Source organism: Drosophila novamexicana, unplaced genomic scaffold (genome assembly GCF_003285875.2).
Source record: "Drosophila novamexicana strain 15010-1031.04,08,12 unplaced genomic scaffold, DnovRS2.1 tig00000644-arrow-pilon, whole genome shotgun sequence".
Classification (NCBI taxonomy): domain Eukaryota; kingdom Metazoa; phylum Arthropoda; class Insecta; order Diptera; family Drosophilidae; genus Drosophila; species Drosophila novamexicana.
The window spans coordinates 2,917,295-2,936,363 of record NW_020824814.1 but is presented as its reverse complement, the minus strand read 5'-3'; the positions used below and the strand labels follow the sequence as shown (position 1 = coordinate 2,936,363).

Sequence of the window (19,069 nt, the reverse complement as noted above, 5' to 3'; positions counted from 1 at the left end):
CTTCCTTCTCCAATTGCAGGTCATTACGCCGCAGCGGCACGGGGATGTGTACATCTACAACAGCTCGCCGGGAACATTGTGTGGAGCGCCGCGTTCACCGCATCCTCAGCAGATTTACGGCAACCAAAGCATCTATCAGAACCTCGGCATGATGATGGGCACACCGAATGGCAATGGCAATGGTAACGGCAGCGAGTTCGAGACCTACGACATACCCAAGCCGGCGACGCCTGTGCCCCTGAACTATGATGGTCCGGGCAGGCAGGGCGTGCGAACGCCCACAACGGGCTCTGCGCTGGGCGCCCGATTCGATTCGCTCAAGAGCGTCGGCGCTTCCATGTCCATTGAGGAGGAGTCCTACGATGTGCCACGCCCACTGCTGCAACAGCAGCAGCAGCAGCCGCAGCACACGCTAACACCCAGCAGTTCGGCATCCTCACTGCTGACCAGCGACAGCCTGTCGCTGAGCTTCTCCAGCTCCAATCGCAGCTCGCTGGCCAACATGCCGGACTATGATATACCACGCCGTAATCCGTTGCCCGTGCGACATCAGCGGCCGCATGCCGCCAGCTACGACTTTCCGCTGCTGCCGCCGCTCCAGGAGCAGGATCAGCAGCAGCAGCGCATGTCAACCCACCAGCCCACCAATGGCAGCCAAGCGCTGAGCAGCACCAAGGAGCTGCCGCTGGAGCTGAACTCGGCGCTGGAGACGCTGGCCAAGCTACAGTCGCAGACAACGCAGGCCATAACGCGTCTGCTCAGCTTTGTGGTGCCGCATTGGCGCACCCGAGCACAGCTGGAGCCGCACATTATGGAACTGCGGCTGGCTGCACTGCGTCTGCGCACCGCGCTGCACGATCTGGCCGAGTTTGGCGAAGGTGCTCTGGGCAATGCGCAGCGTTCCGAGGACAGGAATTTGGCCCTTAAGCTGCGGCCGTTGGTGCGTGCCCTGCGCGATGCCAACAAGCTCATCCAGGACTCCTCCGAGGCGTTGGATGCACAGGGTGGTGGCTGGTCCGTGGAACAGCTGGCGCGCAGCGATGAGAAGCACGGCTGCCGGCCACCCGATAGTCTGGATCAGCTGATGGCCTGCGCCCAGACACTCACCGAGGATGTGCGCTCCACGACCAGCTTCATCCAGGGCAATGCTTCGCTTCTGTTCAAGCGCCAGCTGCCCGCGGAGCAGGCCGGCTCACAGAATGGGAGCAGTCGCGGCAGCGCCGAGTGGCTGGAGGACTACGACTATGTGGCCTTCGAGTCCAAGGATGCCGCTGCCAAAAAGAATCAGGCTCTACGTGATGCCATACCCGCCGGCCTCAAGACCCAGTTCGATTGCGCGCTCAAGATCGCCGAGTGCACGGCCATGGGCACGTCGGTGCCCGCGGCAGTGCCCACCACGCCCACAGCCGCGCCCAACAAGTCGCCGGAGATGACAGACAAGGACAAGAAGGTGGTGCGCTACTATGCGCAGCAGATCACCACGCATATGGGCAATCTGCTGCAGGCGATCGATTCGTTCCTGGAGACGGTAGAGAAGAATCAGCCGCCGAAGTTTTTCATCGCCTACGGCAAGTTTGTTGTGGTCAGCGCACATAATCTGGTCAGCATTGGTGACGATGTGCATCGCAATATCTCCAAGGAGGCGTTGCGCGAGAAGATACTGCATTGCACCAATGCCCTCTCCGATGCGCTCAAGACCTGTGTGCTCAAGTCCAAGAAGGCGGCGGCACATTTCCCCAGCGGCAGTGCCGTCCAAGAAATGGTCGACTCCGTGGTGCACATCAATAATCTGGCGCGTGATCTCAAGACGGTGATGCTGCAGGCCGTTAAATTGTCCGCCGGAGATGGAGCCTGAATTGATAGCTGTGCTTCGAGGCGACAATCCAAAGCAGACAGTATTTCGTAGGCTTCCAAGGTCTTCCAGGCAGGCAGCTGGCAATGTTCCTTACTCTGGTAACCACGCTTTGACTATGCAATAAACCCAACAGCATCCCCGCACGCATCGATCCTCGATATACATATATATATATATATACATATATATGAATACATATATCATTTGCATTGTGATATTTTGGAGCAAACATCTGAAAAATGCACATCTCCCGATATCATACATATATGTGTACATGGATCACGCATATGTATATATATTTTGCGATAAATATGCATAATAATTACGATTACGATTACGATTACGATAACGATAACGATTACATTTAGCTTATATTTATTGTTTTTGAGGTTAAGTCTCTGTAAATAGCACTCCTTAATACTTAAATCTAGGTTTCCTTTTGTACATTTCTATTTCAAAATGCGGCACACGCAAAATTATGTTGTATCAGTAAAGCATTTCAGCAGATAATATTATGTATGTAGTATGTCATAGAAATAGCTTTAACGCTTCGTATACCCATAACTAATAATAATACGCAAACCTAGCATGTAGCGGAAAAACATACATATACACATACATAGTCAAAATCTGTAAGATTTGCAAAAAACATTTTCGTTTGCGCAAGGCAATAGTCAGCAATACACAAGAAAAATAATAATTAGCCATACCATACTGTTCGTAACAAATAAATATTATTACGCGATTTAACGTAAGCGCAGACTATGAATGAATAGTAATAAAATAATATATATTAAATAATTGTCACTTACTTGTTGCAAACTGATTAAGATTATTGTAAGTACTTCCCGGTATTTTACGGTACCCACGTGTACGAAAAGTAGCGCTAACGCTCGAAAATATATATACGTCAACATTGCGTGTAAATATCGATAACACAATGTGAACTTCAAAAATGGATCATAAAGTTTGACCAAATCAATTTGGCGGTGTCTGGCGGAAACTCTAATTAAAATATACAATCCAGTGCACTTTATTCAATTCACAATCTATACAAGATCTTTTGTGGCGGCTAACAATTGATGTCTTATCTTCTTTTCTGGTGAGTAGCACATTTATTGGCGCCAAGCTCTGTAAATTCGATTTTTCATAGATCTGGCCAATGATCAAGTGGTTCAGCAGAAGTTGCAAGCAACTTCCGACACGGAAATCAAGATAAAACTATATTTTTAGTCCGAGTGAATGACCTTACACGACATATTTAAGTAAACTAAGCTAAAAGGGACCCCTCTGTGCCATGTAAAACAAACAAATTTTGTATATATAACCATAAAATAGATTGTACTTTATTGATCAATCAAACTCAATCTGTGGACATCAAAAGTATATAAATATCGACGTACGACTAATGGTATGTTTAGTTCTTAATTTGTAAAACATAACCCCAAAAAAAAAACAAATGCAGTTCTTAAGTAGTATCCAAAGGCAATTCAATATTTTTAATTATTTAATTCGCATTCGGCTCTCCGCCATTTAATTCAAATTTTGTTTTAAATATAGCGGCTCGATTAGTATCGATAGCTTTCAACAATAAGCAGGCCAGTGTTGCCCTGAACCTATCGATAGTTTTTTAATTCATCGTGACATTTAAGCACATTGTTTTCGTCGTGCTCGCTGCGCAATTGGAAAATCGTCTGCCAAAACATAATAATAAATAGATAAAATATAAAAAACATTGCGCTAATTTGGCAGACTTACTAAATTTAAATTACCATATTGAGCAAAACATTTGAATGGGCTGCTTAACTTTTGGCGGCAAGCAAGAACTTCTTCATCTTCTGTTTTTGCCATTAACATATTTAGTTGCGCGAATGGCTCTATAAACTGTTGATTGCAGTTTTGCTCGGAGATAAGGAAAGAAGCGCTGCACATCATGTTGCAATGCGTCTGTTGCAAATGTGGAGCGCTCGATTGCAACGCCAATTCGACTTTATGCCTCGCCTTCGCGGGAGCCCATCAGGATCATTGTTTTTGTTGTGCGCAGCCACCTCGCATGAAATGCATTCACTGCAATATGTGGCGTGAGTTGTCGCCAATGGAGGCGCACGGACCCTGTGTTGGCGGCTCTTTGCATGTATTTGTGTATTCGGAAATATGGCCGCCGTTTCCCGAAAATACACCATTATCGCCGCTGCGCGCTATGCCTAGCACGGATGGCGATACAGAGCATATGTATCGGGCCCCTGACTCACCAGCACAGTCAAAGGAAAGCCTCAACGACATCGAGCGCGAACCATATGCGGTTGCAGAAGACAACGTCAACATCAACAGTCCGGTGTCTATCATAGATCTGGCCGACGACGATCAAGAGGGGCAGCAGGAAGCGGATACAATGTCCGACGTGGACATCAAGCCAAAGCTGGCGGTGAAATGTGATTGGGTGAACATAACCGATATACTGAAGTGGACAAATTGCACTCGCTGCGGATTGGTGCGCATCCAAAAGAGAGGCTGGCTGCGGCATGTGCAGTCGTGCGCACAAGATCCGAAATACAGATCCAATAAATTGTTTATACACCTGCACACAAAGGCCTGGTGCGGCATGCTGGTGCGAGACATTTACTGGGACAAGCACACGCATCCCGAGAATGGAACATGTGATATGTGCCGTCTAAGGTGCAGATCTCTAAATCAATTGTGCTATGGTTTTTTAATTAATTTGATTCCATTGCAGCCGCATGAATAATGTACCTTTGCCATATCAACCAAAGCCGCCGCCACGCAAGAACGAGACCACGTTGGAGAGAAGTCGACGATCTCGTATGATAATTAGCCGTAGGAAACGTAGACAGACAATTGCCTTAGATACGTTTATACACAATGCAGGCGGCACGGACTCCATGCAAATTGTTGACTGCTCTTCGCTTCGTCAAATCTAAGGTTTGTTCCAAGTTGCAGTATTATTATTATATGTTACTTTAGCTATATGTAAAAATAAGTATAACTTTATCAGAGATACCGCTTTATTGATCAAAAGTGCATTACATGTGTATCCAAAGGATTAATATATCCCAGTAAGGCGACTGGTATGTCAGGAAATTCATAAGAAGTATAACAAATATATCCGAATGCCATTCCAACCAACTAACTCATCAAAAATCAGCTCAGCAGGTCTCTGAAAGTAGCTTAATTTAGTTAGATAATAGTTGAACTAATTTTACGCATCCTTGGCACATCGAAACCCTAAATTGCTGGCCGAGCTGTCTTCGGTATTTTGGGAACGCGCTGCGCAACGATAGCGATAGCAATAGGACTTGTGGCACAAATAGGAGCCGCCCTTCTTGACGCGATTCGGGCTCTCGCTGGTGTCGCCGGCCTGCCACAGATCCGACGTCCATTCCCAGACGTTGCCCACCATGTTGTACAGATCGTAGACGTTCTGACGAAACTCATCTACTGGACATGTGAATAGATAGCCATCCTGCGCGGTGTTACCATCGGGAAACTCGCCCTGCCATATGTTCAGCCAGTGCTTATCCTGGGGCATCAGCTTGTTGCCCCAGGGGAATAGCTTGCGCTGCTTGCCACCCCGGCAGGCCACCTCCCATTCCGCCTCGCTGGGCAATCGTTTGCCCGCCCACGCACAATAGGCCACAGCATCGCGCCAGGAAACATGCACAACTGGATGCTGCTCCAGACCTGAAAAGCAATGAGGATGCAGTCATATCATGTTGTCAGTTGGTGGAAAACTTACCTTGCAAATTGCTAGCGATGCCGTTTGGCCTACGCCAGCTAACGCCGCTGACCTTGTACCACCAAAGCGCATTGGCCACGCGGTAATCCTCCAGCTCCGCCTGCTGTGCTGGCGACAACATTGTCTTGAACAGAAAACTATCGCCAAAGCGTTCCGCTTCAGTAGTATAGTTTGTGGCTTCAACGAATTTTGCAAAATTTGCATTGGATACCTCGAATTTGTCCACGTAGAAGTCTTTGATCTTTACCACACGCTCTGGAGCCTCTCGATCTGCCTCAAAATGCGGCTCATCTGTGCCAATATTCACACTGCCGCCAGGTATAAGTGACATGCCCGCAATCTCCGGCTCAGCCTCCGGATAGTAGTCGCGATAATGTTTATTTTTATTGCGCCCCTGCTGCTGGCACACCTGTTGCGCCGGCTGCTCCACGGACTTAGTTTGAGTGGCATCGGAAGCATCCCTCTCCAGCTTGTTGCAGCCGCAGTCGCCGTTGGCATTGTGGTAAAGAAACCCCAATAACAGAATTGCGGCCTTCAATTGATTCATTTTTCTATTCTCGTAGCCGCAGTTGCGCAGCTGAGCGCCAGGGCTGCAATATACTGATTACATATTCGATAACCGTTCGATAACAACTCTCCCGCCAATTCTAGACATATTTTTATTTTTTTATTGAATTCAAAATTGAAATGCTGAATTAATCTTATCAATAGGCATTCAAACAAATCAAAAATCGATGGCTTAAGAAAAGTTTTTGAACAAAAACCGATTCGTTTGTAAAATCAACCTCTTTTGATCCTTTTTTTGGAATATCTCGGCCAAATAATGTCCGATTTTGTTATTTTATACCATTTTCGACTCGTAACGATCAGTACTATCGATTGGCATCAAAAGAATTAAAATCTAAATTTTGACCCAAATCGACCAAAAAGCAAGGGGTTACATCACGTTTTTTGTCAAAATCTGGGTCGGTTCAAAAATCAAAACTTTTTTGATGAATTTTGTTGAATATCTCGGGTAATTACTGTCAGATTTTGAAGTTTTATACCTTTTTGAATTTGTACGGATCCCTATTCTCAATTGGCATTCAAACAAATCAAAAATCGATGGCTTAAGAAAAGTTTTTGAACAAAAACCGATTCGTTTGTAAAATCAACCTCTTGTGATCCTTTTTTTTGGAATATCTCGGCCAAATAATGTCCGATTTTGTTATTTTATACCATTTTCGACTCGTAACGATCAGTACTATCGATTGGCATCAAAAGAATTAAAATCTAAATTTTGACCCAAATCGACCAAAAAGCAAGGGGTTACATCACGTTTTTTGTCAAAATCTGGGTCGGTTCAAAAATCAAAACTTTTTTGATGAATTTTGTTGAATATCTCGGGTAATTACTGTCAGATTTTGAAGTTTTATACCTTTTTGAATTTGTACGGATCCCTATTCTCAATTGGCATTCAAACAAATCAAAAATCGATGGCTTAAGAAAAGTTTTTGAACAAAAACCGATTCGTTTGTAAAATCAACCTCTTTTGATCCTTTTTTTTGGAATATCTCGGCCAAATAATGTCCGATTTTGTTATTTTATACCATTTTCGACTCGTAACGATAAGTACTATCGATTGGCATCAAAAGAATTAAAATCTAAATTTTGACCCAAATCGACCAAAAAGCAAGGGGTTACATCACATTTTTTGTCAAAATCTGGGTCGGTTCAAAAATCAAAACTTTTTTGATGAATTTTGTTGAATATCTCGGGTAATTACTGTCAGATTTTGAAGTTTTATACCTTTTTGAATTTGTACGGATCCCTATTAACAATTGCCATTCAAACAAATCAAAAATCGATGGCTTAAGAAAAGTTTTTGAACAAAAACCGATTCGTTTGTAAAATCAACCTCTTTTGATCCTTTTTTTGGAATATCTCGGCCAAATAATGTCCGATTTTGTTATTTTATACCATTTTCGACTCGTAACGATCAGTACTATCGATTGGCATCAAAAGAATTAAAATCTAAATTTTGACCCAAATCGACCAAAAAGCAAGGGGTTACATCACGTTTTTTGTCAAAATCTGGGTCGGTTCAAAAATCAAAACTTTTTTGATGAATTTTGTTGAATATCTCGGGTAATTACTGTCAGATTTTGAAGTTTTATACCTTTTTGAATTTGTACGGATCCCTATTCTCAATTGGCATTCAAACAAATCAAAAATCGATGGCTTAAGAAAAGTTTTTGAACAAAAACCGATTCGTTTGTAAAATCAACCTCTTGTGATCCTTTTTTTTGGAATATCTCGGCCAAATAATGTCCGATTTTGTTATTTTATACCATTTTCGACTCGTAACGATCAGTACTATCGATTGGCATCAAAAGAATTAAAATCTAAATTTTGACCCAAATCGACCAAAAAGCAAGGGGTTACATCACGTTTTTTGTCAAAATCTGGGTCGGTTCAAAAATCAAAACTTTTTTGATGAATTTTGTTGAATATCTCGGGTAATTACTGTCAGATTTTGAAGTTTTATACCTTTTTGAATTTGTACGGATCCCTATTCTCAATTGGCATTCAAACAAATCAAAAATCGATGGCTTAAGAAAAGTTTTTGAACAAAAACCGATTCGTTTGTAAAATCAACCTCTTGTGATCCTTTTTTTTGGAATATCTCGGCCAAATAATGTCCGATTTTGTTATTTTATACCATTTTCGACTCGTAACGATCAGTACTATCGATTGGCATCAAAAGAATTAAAATCTAAATTTTGACCCAAATCGACCAAAAAGCAAGGGGTTACATCACATTTTTTGTCAAAATCTGGGTCGGTTCAAAAATCAAAACTTTTTTGATGAATTTTGTTGAATATCTCGGGTAATTACTGTCAGATTTTGAAGTTTTATACCTTTTTGAATTTGTACGGATCCCTATTATCAATTGGCATTCAAACAAATCAAAAATCGATGGCTTAAGAAAAGTTTTTGAACAAAAACCGATTCGTTTGTAAAATCAACCTCTTTTGATCCTTTTTTTTGGAATATCTCGGCCAAATAATGTCCGATTTTGTTATTTTATACCATTTTCGACTCGTAACGATCAGTACTATCGATTGGCATCAAAAGAATTAAAATCTAAATTTTGACCCAAATCGACCAAAAAGCAAGGGGTTACATCACGTTTTTTGTCAAAATCTGGGTCGGTTCAAAAATCAAAACTTTTTTGATGAATTTTGTTGAATATCTCGGGTAATTACTGTCAGATTTTGAAGTTTTATACCTTTTTGAATTTGTACGGATCCCTATTCTCAATTGGCATTCAAACAAATCAAAAATCGATGGCTTAAGAAAAGTTTTTGAACAAAAACCGATTCGTTTGTAAAATCAACCTCTTGTGATCCTTTTTTTTGGAATATCTCGGCCAAATAATGTCCGATTTTGTTATTTTATACCATTTTCGACTCGTAACGATCAGTACTATCGATTGGCATCAAAAGAATTAAAATCTAAATTTTGACCCAAATCGACCAAAAAGCAAGGGGTTACATCACATTTTTTGTCAAAATCTGGGTCGGTTCAAAAATCAAAACTTTTTTGATGAATTTTGTTGAATATCTCGGGTAATTACTGTCAGATTTTGAAGTTTTATACCTTTTTGAATTTGTACGGATCCCTATTATCAATTGGCATTCAAACAAATCAAAAATCGATGGCTTAAGAAAAGTTTTTGAACAAAAACCGATTCGTTTGTAAAATCAACCTCTTTTGATCCTTTTTTTTGGAATATCTCGGCCAAATAATGTCCGATTTTGTTATTTTATACCATTTTCGACTCGTAACGATCAGTACTATCGATTGGCATCAAAAGAATTAAAATCTAAATTTTGACCCAAATCGACCAAAAAGCAAGGGGTTACATCACGTTTTTTGTCAAAATCTGGGTCGGTTCAAAAATCAAAACTTTTTTGATGAATTTTGTTGAATATCTCGGGTAATTACTGTCAGATTTTGAAGTTTTATACCTTTTTGAATTTGTACGGATCCCTATTCTCAATTGGCATTCAAACAAATCAAAAATCGATGGCTTAAGAAAAGTTTTTGAACAAAAACCGATTCGTTTGTAAAATCAACCTCTTGTGATCCTTTTTTTTGGAATATCTCGGCCAAATAATGTCCGATTTTGTTATTTTATACCATTTTCGACTCGTAACGATCAGTACTATCGATTGGCATCAAAAGAATTAAAATCTAAATTTTGACCCAAATCGACCAAAAAGCAGGGGTTACATCACATTTTTTGTCAAAATCTGGGTCGGTTCAAAAATCAAAACTTTTTTGATGAATTTTGTTGAATATCTCGGGTAATTACTGTCAGATTTTGAAGTTTTATACCTTTTTGAATTTGTACGGATCCCTATTATCAATTGGCATTCAAACAAATCAAAAATCGATGGCTTAAGAAAAGTTTTTGAACAAAAACCGATTCGTTTGTAAAATCAACCTCTTTTGATCCTTTTTTTTGGAATATCTCGGCCAAATAATGTCCGATTTTGTTATTTTATACCATTTTCGACTCGTAACGATCAGTACTATCGATTGGCATCAAAAGAATTAAAATGTAAATTTTGACCCAAATCGACCAAAAAGCAAGGGGTTACATCACATTTTTTGTCAAAATCTGGGTCGGTTCAAAAATCAAAACTTTTTTGATGAATTTTGTTGAATATCTCGGGTAATTACTGTCAGATTTTGAAGTTTTATACCTTTTTGAATTTGTACGGATCCCTATTATCAATTGGCATTCAAACAAATCAAAAATCGATGGCTTAAGAAAAGTTTTTGAACAAAAACCGATTCGTTTGTAAAATCAACCTCTTTTGATCCTTTTTTTTGGAATATCTCGGCCAAATAATGTCCGATTTTGTTATTTTATACTATTTTCGACTCGTAACGATCAGTACTATCGATTGGCATCAAAAGAATTAAAATCTAAATTTTGACCCAAATCGACCAAAAAGCAAGGGGTTACATCACGTTTTTTGTCAAAATCTGGGTCGGTTCAAAAATCAAAACTTTTTTGATGAATTTTGTTGAATATCTCGGGTAATTACTGTCAGATTTTGAAGTTTTATACCTTTTTGAATTTGTACGGATCCCTATTCTCAATTGGCATTCAAACAAATCAAAAATCGATGGCTTAAGAAAAGTTTTTGAACAAAAACCGATTCGTTTGTAAAATCAACCTCTTGTGATCCTTTTTTTTGGAATATCTCGGCCAAATAATGTCCGATTTTGTTATTTTATACCATTTTCGACTCGTAACGATCAGTACTATCGATTGGCATCAAAAGAATTAAAATCTAAATTTTGACCCAAATCGACCAAAAAGCAGGGGTTACATCACATTTTTTGTCAAAATCTGGGTCGGTTCAAAAATCAAAACTTTTTTGATGAATTTTGTTGAATATCTCGGGTAATTACTGTCAGATTTTGAAGTTTTATACCTTTTTGAATTTGTACGGATCCCTATTATCAATTGGCATTCAAACAAATCAAAAATCGATGGCTTAAGAAAAGTTTTTGAACAAAAACCGATTCGTTTGTAAAATCAACCTCTTTTGATCCTTTTTTTTGGAATATCTCGGCCAAATAATGTCCGATTTTGTTATTTTATACCATTTTCGACTCGTAACGATCAGTACTATCGATTGGCATCAAAAGAATTAAAATGTAAATTTTGACCCAAATCGACCAAAAAGCAAGGGGTTACATCACATTTTTTGTCAAAATCTGGGTCGGTTCAAAAATCAAAACTTTTTTGATGAATTTTGTTGAATATCTCGGGTAATTACTGTCAGATTTTGAAGTTTTATACCTTTTTGAATTTGTACGGATCCCTATTATCAATTGGCATTCAAACAAATCAAAAATCGATGGCTTAAGAAAAGTTTTTGAACAAAAACCGATTCGTTTGTAAAATCAACCTCTTTTGATCCTTTTTTTTGGAATATCTCGGCCAAATAATGTCCGATTTTGTTATTTTATACTATTTTCGACTCGTAACGATCAGTACTATCGATTGGCATCAAAAGAATTAAAATCTAAATTTTGACCCAAATCGACCAAAAAGCAAGGGGTTACATCACGTTTTTTGTCAAAATCTGGGTCGGTTCAAAAATCAAAACTTTTTTGATGAATTTTGTTGAATATCTCGGGTAATTACTGTCAGATTTTGAAGTTTTATACCTTTTTGAATTTGTACGGATCCCTATTCTCAATTGGCATTCAAACAAATCAAAAATCGATGGCTTAAGAAAAGTTTTTGAACAAAAACCGATTCGTTTGTAAAATCAACCTCTTGTGATCCTTTTTTTTGGAATATCTCGGCCAAATAATGTCCGATTTTGTTATTTTATACCATTTTCGACTCGTAACGATCAGTACTATCGATTGGCATCAAAAGAATTAAAATCTAAATTTTGACCCAAATCGACCAAAAAGCAAGGGGTTACATCACATTTTTTGTCAAAATCTGGGTCGGTTCAAAAATCAAAACTTTTTTGATGAATTTTGTTGAATATCTCGGGTAATTACTGTCAGATTTTGAAGTTTTATACCTTTTTGAATTTGTACGGATCCCTATTATCAATTGGCATTCAAACAAATCAAAAATCGATGGCTTAAGAAAAGTTTTTGAACAAAAACCGATTCGTTTGTAAAATCAACCTCTTTTGATCCTTTTTTTTGGAATATTTCGGCCAAATAATGTCCGATTTTGTTATTTTATACCATTTTCGACTCGTAACGATCAGTACTATCGATTGGCATCAAAAGAATTAAAATCTAAATTTTGACCCAAATCGACCAAAAAGCAAGGGGTTACATCACATTTTTTGTCAAAATCTGGGTCGGTTCAAAAATCAAAACTTTTTTGATGAATTTTGTTGAATATCTCGGGTAATTACTGTCAGATTTTGAAGTTTTATACCTTTTTGAATTTGTACGGATCCCTTTTATCAATTGGCATTCAAACAAATCGATGGCTTAAGAAAAGTTTTTGAACAAAAACCGATTCGTTTGTAAAATCAACCTCTTTTGATCCTTTTTTTGGAATATCTCGGCCAAATAATGTCCGATTTTGTTATTTTATACCATTTTCGACTCGTAACGATCAGTACTATCGATTGGCATCAAAAGAATTAAAATCTAAATTTTGACCCAAATCGACCAAAAAGCAAGGGGTTACATCACGTTTTTTGTCAAAATCTGGGTTGGTTCAAAAATCAAAACTTTTTTGATGAATTTTGTTGAATATCTCGGGTAATTACTGTCAGATTTTGAAGTTTTATACCTTTTTGAATTTGTACGGATCCCTATTATCAATTGGCATTCAAACAAATCAAAAATCGATGGCTTAAGAAAAGTTTTTGAACAAAAACCGATTCGTTTGTAAAATCAACCTCTTGTGATCCTTTTTTTTGGAATATCTCGGCCAAATAATGTCCGATTTTGTTATTTTATACCATTTTCGACTCGTAACGATCAGTACTATCGATTGGCATCAAAAGAATTAAAATCTAAATTTTGACCCAAATCGACCAAAAAGCAAGGGGTTACATCACGTTTTTTGTCAAAATCTGGGTCGTTTCAAAAATCAAAACTTTTTTGGTGAATTTTGTTGAATATCTCGCGTAATTACTGTCAGATTTTGAAGTTTTATACCTTTTTGAATTTGTACGGATCCCTATTAACAATTGCCATTCAAACAAATCAAAAATCGATGGCTTAAGAAAAGTTTTTGAACAAAAACCGATTCGTTTGTAAAATCAACCTCTTTTGATCCTTTTTTTTGGAATATCTCGGCCAAATAATGTCCGATTTTGTTATTTTATACCATTTTCGACTCGTAACGATCAGTACTATCGATTGGCATCAAAAGAATTAAAATCTAAATTTTGACCCAAATCGACCAAAAAGCAAGGGGTTACATCACATTTTTTGTCAAAATCTGGGTCGGTTCAAAAATCAAAACTTTTTTGATGAATTTTGTTGAATATCTCGGGTAATTACTGTCAGATTTTGAAGTTTTATACCTTTTTGAATTTGTACGGATCCCTATTCTCAATTGGCATTCAAACAAATCAAAAATCGATGGCTTAAGAAAAGTTTTTGAACAAAAACCGATTCGTTTGTAAAATCAACCTCTTTTGATCCTTTTTTTGGAATATCTCGGCCAAATAATGTCCGATTTTGTTATTTTATACCATTTTCGACTCGTAACGATAAGTTCTATCAATTGGCATCAAAAGAATTTAAATCTAAATTTTGACCCAAATCGACCAAAAAGCAAGGGGTTACATCACGTTTTTTGTCAAAATCTGGGTTGGTTCAAAAATCAAAACTTTTTTGATGAATTTTGTTGAATATCTCGGGTAATTACTGTCAGATTTTGAAGTTTTATACCTTTTTGAATTTGTACGGATCCCTATTATCAATTGGCATTCAAACAAATCAAAAATCGATGGCTTAAGAAAAGTTTTTGAACAAAAACCGATTCGTTTGTAAAATCAACCTCTTTTGATCCTTTTTTGGAATATCTCGGCCAAATAATGTCCGATTTTGTTATTTTATACCATTTTCGACTCGTAACGATCAGTACTATCGATTGGCATCAAAAGAATTAAAATCTAAATTTTGACCCAAATCGACCAAAAAGCAAGGGGTTACATCACGTTTTTTGTCAAAATCTGGGTCGTTTCAAAAATCAAAACTTTTTTGATGAATTTTGTTGAATATCTCGCGTAATTACTGTCAGATTTTGAAGTTTTATACCTTTTTGAATTTGTACGGATCCCTATTATCAATTTGCATTCAAACAAATCCAAAATCGATGGCTTAAGAAAAGTTTTTGAACAAAAACCGATTCGTTTGTAAAATCAACTCTCTTTTGATCCTTTTTTTGGAATATCTCGGCCAAATAATGTCCGATTTTGTTATTTTATACCATTTTCGACTCGTAACGATCAGTACTATCGATTGGCATCAAAAGAATTAAAATCTAAATTTTGACCCAAATCGACCAAAAAGCAAGGGGTTACATCACGTTTCTTGTCAAAATCTGGGTCGGTTCAAAAATCAAAACTTTTTTGATGAATTTTGTTGAATATCTCGGGTAATTACTGTCAGATTTTGAAGTTTTATACCTTTTTGAATTTGTACGGATCCCTATTAACAATTGCCATTCAAACAAATCAAAAATCGATGGCTTAAAAAAAGTTTTTGAACAAAAACCGATTCGTTTGTAAAATCAACCTCTTTTGATCCTTTTTTTGGAATATCTCGGCCAAATAATGTCCGATTTTGTTATTTTATACCATTTTCGACTCGTAACGATCAGTACTATCGATTGGCATCAAAAGAATTAAAATCTAAATTTTGACCCAAATCGACCAAAAAGCAAGGGGTTACATCACGTTTTTTGTCAAAATCTGGGTCGGTTCAAAAATCAAAACTTTTTTGATGAATTTTGTTGAATATCTCGGGTAATTACTGTCAGATTTTGAAGTTTTATACCTTTTTGAATTTGTACGGATCCCTATTATCAATTTGCATTCAAACAAATCCAAAATCGATGGCTTAAGAAAAGTTTTTGAACAAAAACCGATTCGTTTGTAAAATCAACTCTCTTTTGATCCTTTTTTTGGAATATCTCGGCCAAATAATGTCCGATTTTGTTATTTTATACCATTTTCGACTCGTAACGATCAGTACTATCGATTGGCATCAAAAGAATTAAAATCTAAATTTTGACCCAAATCGACCAAAAAGCAAGGGGTTACATCACGTTTCTTGTCAAAATCTGGGTCGGTTCAAAAATCAAAACTTTTTTGATGAATTTTGTTGAATATCTCGGGTAATTACTGTCAGATTTTGAAGTTTTATACCTTTTTGAATTTGTACGGATCCCTATTAACAATTGCCATTCAAACAAATCAAAAATCGATGGCTTAAAAAAAGTTTTTGAACAAAAACCGATTCGTTTGTAAAATCAACCTCTTTTGATCCTTTTTTTGGAATATCTCGGCCAAATAATGTCCGATTTTGTTATTTTATACCATTTTCGACTCGTAACGATCAGTACTATCGATTGGCATCAAAAGAATTAAAATCTAAATTTTGACCCAAATCGACCAAAAAGCAAGGGGTTACATCACGTTTCTTGTCAAAATCTGGGTCGGTTCAAAAATCAAAACTTTTTTGATGAATTTTGTTGAATATCTCGGGTAATTACTGTCAGATTTTGAAGTTTTATACCTTTTTGAATTTGTACGGATCCCTATTATCAATTGGCATTCAAACAAATGAAAAATCGATGGCTTAAGAAAAGTTTTTGAACAAAAACCGATTCGTTTGTAAAATCAACCTCTTTGGATCCTTTTTTTAGAATATCTCGGAAAAATAATGTCCGATTTTGTTATTTTATACCATTTTCGACTCGTAACGATCAGTACTATCGATTGGCATCAAATGAATTAAAATCTAAATTTTGACCCAAATCGACCAAAAAGCAAGGGGTTACATCACATTTTTTGTCAAAATCTGGGTCGGTTCAAAAATCAAAACTTTTTTGATGAATTTTGTTGAATATCTCGGGTAATTACTGTCAGATTTTGAAGTTTTATACCTTTTTGAATTTGTACGGATCCCTATTCTCAATTGGCATTCAAACAAATCAAAAATCGATGGCTTAAGAAAAGTTTTTGAACAAAAACCGATTCGTTTGTAAAATCAACCTCTTTTGATCCTTTTTTTGGAATATCTCGGCCAAATAATGTCCGATTTTGTTATTTTATACCATTTTCGACTCTTAAAGATCAGTACTATCGATTGGCATCAAAAGAATTAAAATCTAAATTTTGACCCAAATCGACTAAAAAGCAAGCCATGATCAACGGCGGAGGTATGTCGCTTCAAAACGACATATAGCCTATTTTCTAAAAAGGACATTTTTTAAATAGCCATAGCTCGGCCAAATACTAAAGGATATCGAAAGGATATATCGTTTTAAACTCGTGGGGAGCAGGACTATCGATTGGCATTCAAGGTTTTTCAGAATTCGACAAAAAATTTCATCGAAATTTATCCTAGGGGGTTAGTCGCAAAATTGGCCAAAATCGAAAAATTCCGGGCTAACTTTGCCATTTGAAGGACTATCGGGATGTCCTTTGGCCAGTAGATAGTCCTCAGCATCCTATTGAACAATTTACAACCCAAAGGACGAAAGTCCTTCAGACAAAAAAGTTTTAAGGACGATTTTGCTTGAAAAAATTAGGCCATAACTTGACCATATCCTTGCGTATCCTGGCGAGTCATACGTCAAAATAATTGTGTTGGCCAGGACTATCAACTAGCCAAATTTCATTAAGATCGTCCTTGTAGTTTTGAAGATATTCAAGGATTTGTGTTTTCGGGCCATTTCCGTGCGCTGCGGGACGAAAATTTTACAAGTCCAATTTCGAGTCATGTGATTCTTAGATGACCCTATATTTTTATGATGCAGATCGATGCAGGGCGTCTATATGATCCTAACGCACCATGTCCTTTGAAAATCTGCAAGGATATGCCCGAGTTATGGCCAATTTTCCGATTTTATAGAATTATCTATATGTTTAATTTAAATGTGTTTTTATCATTTCAGACCGCCAGATTAAGGACTATAAGGACCTCTAAGGACCTCCACGAGTGACAAAGCAGATCTTTTAAGGATCGGACTTAATTAAGGCCAGATTTAGTTAATTTAAGTTTAAATAAGCTAAAATTATAAATTATGCTCGTTTTGTATAATTTTAAGAGAAATAATTAAGAAAATTAGCATAAAAAACAGCAATTTTATAAATTGAAACATAAATAAATTTAAAATAAAAGCGAAATTCCTGTTTTTTTATTTAAAAATTCAAAAATCAACTGTTTTTAGAAATCCATTGCATACCGCTGGCGCTGGAGTTATGTCGTTTTGGAACGTCATATCTCCATTAGCAACCGCTGGCGCTGGAGTTATGTCGTTTTGGAACGTCATATCTCCAGTGGCAACCGCTGGCGCTGGAGTTATGTCGTTTTGGAACGTCATATCTCCATCGGCAAAATTTAACTAAAATTTCCGAAAAACACCAGGCGAACAGAAATGTCCAGAAGGTCGACAAAAAATATTTTTAGCTGCCGAAAAAATTCGTTGCATACCCAAAGGGGCGCCCTAACGGCCGGCTGGGTCCCAAAATTTAACTAAAATTTCCGAAAAACACCAGGCGAACAGAAATGCCCAGAAGGTCGACGTACAATATTTTTGCGGCCGAAAAAATTCATTGCATACCGTCACGGTATCAAATTTGCCCTAAAATTCCACTAAAATACCAGGCGAACAGAAATGCCCAGAAGGTCGCCGAGTGGTTTGAATAAAAATTTTCATTGCATAGCATCAAGGGGCGAAAATGTAACTCAATTAAATGAGTGCTGTTAATTAGCAGAATATGTAAAATGAGTGCTGTAAGCCGCCTGTTAAATAACAGCTGCAGCTGCAGCTAATGTAAAAGGGCTCCTGAAAGAAAAAGCATACATGTTTTTGGACCATTTCAATGCACATTTTGCAAGGATCTGATCCTTTAGGTTCCCAAGGACTGTATCGATGGTATGGTATAACCAAGGATATCCTAGTCAACTAGCAACCATTCAGGGGGAGGGGCTTCTGCTGGGGGCGGCTGTAAAAGAAAAGTATACATATTTTTGGACCCTGTTCATAAGCATTTTGCAAGAACTTCGTCCTTTAGGTACGGTAAGACTGCATCCATGATATGGAATAACCAAGGATATATAGGTCAACTAGGTACCATGAACAGCAATCATTTGCTGACCAAATGTTGTCCATTGGCGTGGAAGATAAGGCTGAAAAATAAAAAGCTTAATTACATCGTTTTAATTACGTCCAACTTTGAAAAGACATACCTTGAAAGATTCCTGAGTCCTTAAAACCGGCGGAATTCTATAAAATGTAGATTTGAGAATCGAGGCAGATTCAACATTTAAATACGATTTTGTTTAAGGTATATCAAATTCATGGCATGAAATAACCAACGTCATTCAGATATTTAACGTTCTTGAATGTTTTCCTGTCCATGGCAGATTGAGCTGCAAATAAACCAAATATGAATTTATTTTGTAAGCTTTTAATATCGTTTAAATTAAGTCAGACTTCGGAAGTACATACCTTTTGAGGTTCGTGAACGTCTTCAAAATAGACAGAGCACTAAGAAAGTTAGATATCAGAACCGACTAGAATTAAGCAAGTATTTTGATGTAACCGTATTTCCCTATCTGGTCCAACCTCAGAAGGCGATTTATTTACATGCCAATTGATATTCCCGATGGCTATTACATTTTCAAAGAACCCTCTCTGGTCGACTGCTGGCCAAAGTCGG

General features: G+C 37.7%; 3 protein-coding genes across 5 annotated transcripts in view; 2 read left to right on the top strand and 1 right to left on the bottom strand.

The window, feature by feature from the left end:
* Nucleotides 1–2,177, top strand: part of LOC115762664 (breast cancer anti-estrogen resistance protein 1) — a 28,638-nt gene extending 26,461 nt beyond the window's left edge. For both annotated transcript variants that reach the window (XM_030704972.1, XM_030704973.1), the window contains one exon: nucleotides 20–2,177. In XM_030704972.1, coding sequence (XP_030560832.1) covers nucleotides 20–1,855 — 1,836 coding nt within the window. In that variant the 3' untranslated portion in view covers nucleotides 1,856–2,177. The remainder of the gene's footprint in view (nucleotides 1–19) is intronic.
* Nucleotides 2,178–3,519: 1,342 nt separating this feature from the next.
* On the top strand, nucleotides 3,520–17,441 carry LOC115762744. Of its 2 annotated transcripts, none has more exons than XM_030705081.1 (3): nucleotides 3,520–4,531; nucleotides 4,590–4,795; nucleotides 4,869–4,949. In XM_030705081.1, the coding sequence occupies exons 1-2, from the start codon at nucleotides 3,789–3,791 to the stop codon at nucleotides 4,792–4,794; spliced, it is 948 nt and encodes a 315-aa protein (XP_030560941.1). In that variant the 5' UTR covers nucleotides 3,520–3,788; the 3' UTR covers nucleotide 4,795; nucleotides 4,869–4,949. The 2 variants fall into 2 exon arrangements, with proteins under 2 accessions (XP_030560941.1, XP_030560940.1); XM_030705080.1 differs by lacking the exon at nucleotides 4,869–4,949 and adding an exon at nucleotides 17,299–17,441 and having other exon boundaries at nucleotides 3,521–4,531.
* On the bottom strand, nucleotides 4,861–6,196 carry LOC115762742 (formylglycine-generating enzyme). Its single transcript, XM_030705079.1, has 2 exons — nucleotides 5,610–6,196; nucleotides 4,861–5,554 (listed from the first exon to the last, which is right to left on the bottom strand). Exons 1-2 carry the CDS (start codon nucleotides 6,154–6,156, stop codon nucleotides 5,073–5,075), a joined length of 1,029 nt encoding a protein of 342 aa, XP_030560939.1. The 5' UTR covers nucleotides 6,157–6,196; the 3' UTR covers nucleotides 4,861–5,072.
* Nucleotides 17,442–19,069: the final 1,628 nt, after the last annotated feature.